This window comes from Engystomops pustulosus, chromosome 2, assembly GCF_040894005.1.
Source record: "Engystomops pustulosus chromosome 2, aEngPut4.maternal, whole genome shotgun sequence".
In the NCBI taxonomy this organism is placed as follows: domain Eukaryota; kingdom Metazoa; phylum Chordata; class Amphibia; order Anura; family Leptodactylidae; genus Engystomops; species Engystomops pustulosus.
In genome coordinates, this window is record NC_092412.1 from 158,240,991 (window position 1) to 158,246,990 (window position 6,000).

The 6,000-nt window shown below is 44.8% G+C and overlaps 1 protein-coding gene across 1 annotated transcript; it reads left to right on the plus strand.

The window, feature by feature from the left end:
* Positions 1-1,918: 1,918 nt before the first annotated feature.
* Positions 1,919-4,635, plus strand: DYNLL2 (dynein light chain LC8-type 2). The gene is made up of 3 exons (XM_072137125.1): positions 1,919-2,072; positions 3,966-4,104; positions 4,219-4,635. Exons 2-3 carry the CDS (start codon positions 3,973-3,975, stop codon positions 4,354-4,356), a joined length of 270 nt encoding a protein of 89 aa, XP_071993226.1. The 5' UTR covers positions 1,919-2,072; positions 3,966-3,972; the 3' UTR covers positions 4,357-4,635.
* Positions 4,636-6,000: the final 1,365 nt, after the last annotated feature.

The following is a 6,000-nucleotide window of genomic DNA, read 5'->3' on the forward strand; positions in this document are numbered from 1 at the left end:
TCCAGCTTCCTAGTACATGGCATGGAATAATAATTAACTTCTCTGATAAAATTTGTTATGCAGAAAATAAGCCTTTGCACAGCTCTTTACAAGGAAAAATGAAAAAGTTATAGCTTTTTGAGGCTGGGGAGCAAAAAATTTAATGTAAAAACGATGCAACGGGCAAAGAGGTTTATTGTTAAATTTACATATACTGCCCCTTACATTTTATTTATTGTCCCCACCCCTTTGCAATTTATTTACTGTGCCCCCTTCCTCACTGTATTTTTAATCCTGGGCACCTTTCTTCCTTCAGTATTTTCTATACTGCCTACCCTGTGTGTTCCTTACTACCCCATCCCCGGTCTCCCTGTATTTTCCATACTGCCCCTCCGCATCTCTTCCCACAGCTATTTTCCTTACTGGACTAATCCCCCCTCTCCCACTATTGCTCCTTCACTTTGCATTTTCCATCCTGCCTCCCCCCCACAGTCCCCCTGTATTTTCCATACCACCTCCTTACTGCGCCCCTTTACTTCCCACCTGTATTACTTTACTGGAATAATCCACCTCTTGTTCCCCTGCATGTTGCCTACTCCCCCCTCACCCTTTGCAACTTCCATCCTGCATTTTTATACTGGGCCCCTTCCCCCTCCCGTGGTCCCTCTGTATTTCACATGCTGTCCCCCTCCCATCTGTACTTTCCATACTGGGCCCCCTGACACTACATTTTGTATCCTGCCCTTCCCCCTTGCATTTTCGATACAGGAGGTCCCCAGCATTTTCTGTACTGCCCCCTTCACCTCGGCATTCAAATAAAAAAAAACAGTAACTTACTCACCTATCGCTGACATGTCCCCTCTCCCTTCTTCTTGCTTCTGCTGCAGCCGCCCGCGCTGACTGGCAAGGGATGCGCGGCAGCGTGATGACGTCACCGCGCTGCCGCGCATCCAGGGGCAGAGTGCGGTGTGCGCCGGGAAATTCTCCCGCCCACGTCTCACTTACACAGACGGCAGCTAACAATGCCAGTCAGTGTTAGCAGCCGTAATAGAATTCAAGCGGCCGGTTCCTGGCCGCATTGAGTTCTATTGCGATCGCCGGCAGGGGCCTCCTATGGATAAGAAGGGAGGCCCCGAACATGGTGGCAGGTGTCGGGGCCCACCGAGGGATTCACCGGTCCCCCGGTGGGCCAGTCCGACGCTGGTAGTGTTCATAACGCAAAGCTAGCGCACAGGGGGGTGGGCCTATGCTCGATCACATATGCGTTTCCAGGGTAACCCATGTGATCAGTAACCAGGCCCCAATGTCCGAAGCCCGCCCCCTGTGCGTTATGAACGCAAGGCTAGCGGAACGTGTGACCCAACGCTAGCGGAACGTGTGAACCAGGGGCCATATATATTACTGATGCGTCATTTTTCTTCTTGCACATGTATTAAAGAAGTGTTTGCGCTAGTTTTTTGTAGTGTCGACAAGATAGGAAAAATATGCACCTAAAGCTGGGTGTTGGTGTGCGACACATTTAATACAGTGACTTGACAAAATTGTGTCCCACAATGTATAAAAAGGTGGTTCACACTTCCAGAGAAGTGCAGGGCGCACCACATTGTTGAAGACCGTGCAGCAATACCCAATAATCTGGTCACCCGGCTCAGTCGCAAGGAGACTTTTGATAAATCTGGCCCTTGATGTTTTCTAACCCTTTTACCTAGTGGTGATATGCCTTGGTTTCATGATCATAATATACATAGCATGTACGCTTATAAATTTTATATATGTATATTATATATAAGTATGTGTTTATCCACTCATCTATGAGAGCACGAACATATTTCTATAGGAAATGTACGTTGTGCGTCGGGAGCTCCGCAATTTTCACACGGCATTGTGGGATGCAACAAGATGTAGGCGGAGAAGCGCGAGAGGAAAATGCCCGCAGTGCTGTGGGAGGCGCGGCTTCCACCAATGGCCGGAGCGGTTGGCTGAGCCACTGCAGGGGGAGGCGCCACTATTTCAGAGGGACGGCGAGAGTCAGAGCACTAGTCAAGTCTAGAGAGACATTCAGCTTGTGGAGAGGGCTGTGTACACTGTGACAGGTGAGGCATGGGCGCTCCACACAATCTGCGCTTTCTTCAGCTGCATGCTTGTTTGGATATCATAAATGTCGGCTTAGAGCTTGTGGGGTAACTTAGCTAGCGTGGGTGGCGGTAAGCTACGCATGAAGATGGGTGGGCGGGTGTCCTCTGAGATGCAGAGCCCTGCTGTGCCCGGTTACGTTGCAGCTGTATAGCTCAGGGGAATGGCGCCACGGTATGCTGTGCACAGCTCACCTGTTCAACCATGTCCTACCTAAAAAAAAAAAAAAAGCTCACCAATTTAAAGGGCGCCTTCACACACACCCGGCTTTCTATTGGCTAGCGTGGCCGCTGTTATGTAACGTCTCCTGCAGAGGGACTGCTCTGACATGCCGGATGCATCTGGCCATTGTGACCGGAGGTTGGGGAGGATCCCTACGTGTAGTAATGGCTGCTGCATCTCATGGAGACACCTTACATGGATGCCTCATGTTTATTAGCGTAGCAGCCTGTAAGTGGCGGGGAAGAGCTGTTGGATGAGTGCAGGCCGCCACACTGGCTTCTCTGCCTGTCATGCCGGGTACAAGTGGTCATTCTACTTGGAGGAGAGGGCCAAGTGATACCACATGGTTCCTCTAACAGAGTGGCGCTGAAGGCCATGTGCTATAATACTGATTGCATTACTCTTGTGACCTACATATGCCTTTGTCTCTTATGGCAAACTCGGATGAAAAGTGGCCGCTAGTTGAAATCCATAAAGTTTCCTTTAGGAAGCCCTCACGGCTCAGAAGTCGAGTACCCATTAAATGGAGGGAAGCCTATTGTTTGAATGTCAATTCACTAGCAGGGAACAAATTTCATAAGGCTGCTGAAGGATGAGCTTTCCTTATACTTAATTCACACTTGTACTGTTGGGCTGCCTTTTGCCCATTTTAGGTACCGAAAATTGCTTGTAGTAGGGGATGGACATAATTGGCACCAAACAGAAGAAAATTTCTTTGTACTTTGTTAGCTCAGTAGTTATGCTGTGCCTGATGAGGCTTGAGTAGTATTGAAAGCTTGCCTTGCAGTTTTCTTGCTACTTATTTTAAATAAGAGGCTGTCAGGTGCTGATGTTCAAAGTCTATATGAGCAAACTATAATGGAGTTAATACTCTTGGTTCTGATCTGTGACAATCTCCAATTCTCATGTAAATGAGGTCTAATTGTAGTTTTAGGTGTATGTAGGGAGACTGTGGCATTGACCTCCTTCCTTAAAATATTTGCAGCAAGTTGGCTATAATTGTGATTATGTTACTTCTGTACTAAATGTACTGTGATTGGCTATGCAGCCAATAAGTCTAAGGCTACATTCACACTGCCGTTGCCCGCCCGTACCGTAGCGGGCAACGGCAGTGTACGGGGAGAGGAGGAGGTGAGCGCAGCTCACCTCCGCCCCTCTCCATAGCGATACATTGCGCACGGCCCCGTATTACGGGAAAAGATAGGACAGGTCCTATCTTTTTCCCGGGTACGGTGCCGCACGTGTGCGGCACCGTACCGCTCCCGTAGGGTGCCGTGCGCCCATAGAAGTGTATGGGGGACGTATATCGGCCGTATATACGTCCTCCATACGTTCGTGTGAATGTAGCCTAAAACTTGTGTTACCTGGAAGCTACAAATTACATCAAATGGACCCCTGGAAGAGGCTGAGCACAAGGTGTGATCATGTCTAACCCTGACAGCACTAATTGGGGGTGCTGAGTTATTTCAATTAAAATCTAGAAACTGATAAGTCTTAAGTGTTGTGGATAGACTGGTTTAGCCCTGTCTTAAGTTTTCTAGTGCTCAATCCAAAGCTCTACCACTCACTGAAATTGATTCATTCCCATTCAATAATTAAGTCTGATTCAATCTGCATTGCCTCTTTTCCAGGTGCATCATGTCTGACAGAAAGGCTGTGATAAAGAATGCTGATATGTCTGAGGACATGCAGCAGGATGCAGTGGACTGTGCCACACAAGCCATGGAGAAATATAATATCGAGAAGGATATTGCAGCTTATATTAAGAAGGTATATTTATTATGGCTGTACAATGGCCATGGTAATAAGGCTACTTGTTTTTACTTTTGCATCAACTGCTAAAATGGACAACCAAATGCTAAAATCTTCCCTTTCAAATTGCAGGAATTTGACAAGAAATACAACCCGACTTGGCACTGCATTGTCGGCAGAAACTTTGGCAGCTATGTAACACATGAGACCAAGCATTTCATCTATTTTTATTTGGGCCAGGTTGCAATTCTCCTCTTTAAGTCGGGCTAGAGAGAATGAAAATCATGGACTGTAATGCACTGATGGCTGGAGCCAGGATCCCCTCTAACATGGCTGTGCAGCTGCATGGACTGTATACTATATTTAATGTGTATATGTTGCAGTAAAATGACTTTTGTTTAGTTGCCTGGAGACAAGGCGGCTTTATTTTGTTACTGCTTTCACTTCCTTTTTTTTTTTTCCCCCTTTTTGTTGTATTGCACTTGGGGAAACTGTAAATGCTTTTCAATGGCCTTTGAACAGGAAGAAAATAAACTATTCTACATCAAACACTATGCCAGTGATGCATACATTTTTCCCTTCAGTGATTTCAATTATGGTTATAGTTGGCTGTTATGATGGAGCAAAGATTCAGGAAGTGGGGGGTTGTTGTATGGGAGATGGGTCTCTGCCTAGAATTGGTATTCAAAATGGGCTAACTTGCTGCAAATTGACAAGCAGTTAACCAAACATGACTTTCTCCTGACAAAATCTAACTGATTCTATAAAGTTCTGCAATTCTTTCTATGTAAAAAGAACTAGTGTGCGCTGCCGTATCATTAATCCGTCCTACCCATAAAAGTAAATTGGCCACATAAAAGGATCATGTAATACACATATTGCACTGGAACATAACATGTTATGACCTCATGCTTGGTGTTTTCCCGGAAGCTCATGTTAAGTAGAACTATAGGTTTCTAGTGGTAGACTAGTGTATTTAGTACTAGTGTATTTAGTATATTTTTCTATTGGGACACACTAGACTAATTTCCTGCAGATATGAACTGAAATATATTTTTGTAAAAATAGCATTTACAGTAGGATTCAGTGCAGTTTTCAGTTAGTAATCTACAGGAAAAGTTCCTGTTGTCTACATGCAAGTGCAAATTGACCCCTTAATGTAAAGTAAAAACTGCAAGCTTGTAATCCTTGAGTAGGGCAAATGGTTATGTATTCATGTTGTACATCTTGGAGAATGTATACTAAACTTAATGCCTTCTGCATCAGTGTATTGTCTCCAACACTTATTAGATCTCTATTAAAATGGCTTGTTCACGTTTGCCCATGCGAGGAAGGCCTCCACTGAAGCTTATTCATTGAGTAGTGCAGGTCCTAAGAGTAGATTTACTCATTTTCATTACTTGTAAAACCTTGAGTCATGCTCGTCCCTTTAGACTCTGCACAAGGGATAATTTAGTGAATCTGTTTTGACTGGAGTGTTTAAGGAGAGCTTGCTGGTTCAGACCATGGAGGCTGGAATGAAGAGACTGGATTAATTTCAGTTTTACTCAAAGCTGTAATGTGACCTCAGGTGTAAATTTTTTTATTTTTTTTGGGGGGGAGGGGGGGGCTACTTTCACATAAAACCTGAAATTGCATTAAATCATGACAAAAGTGAAAGCAATTAAAATGGTATGTTAACGGTAAAACCTGAAAACATTCCCTCGGTTTTAGATGGACAACCCTCAAACTTTTGGTATGGCAAATACCTTTAGGCTGTGTTCATTCTGTTAACACACGTTTTCAAATTCTTCAGAGCATCTGAGAGATGCCTAATTACATTGCTGTTAACACATGCATTTTGTATACAATGTAATTGGGAAATCTCAGCTGTTGTGGCTTGAAAACAATGCAAACAAAACACAACATATGAAT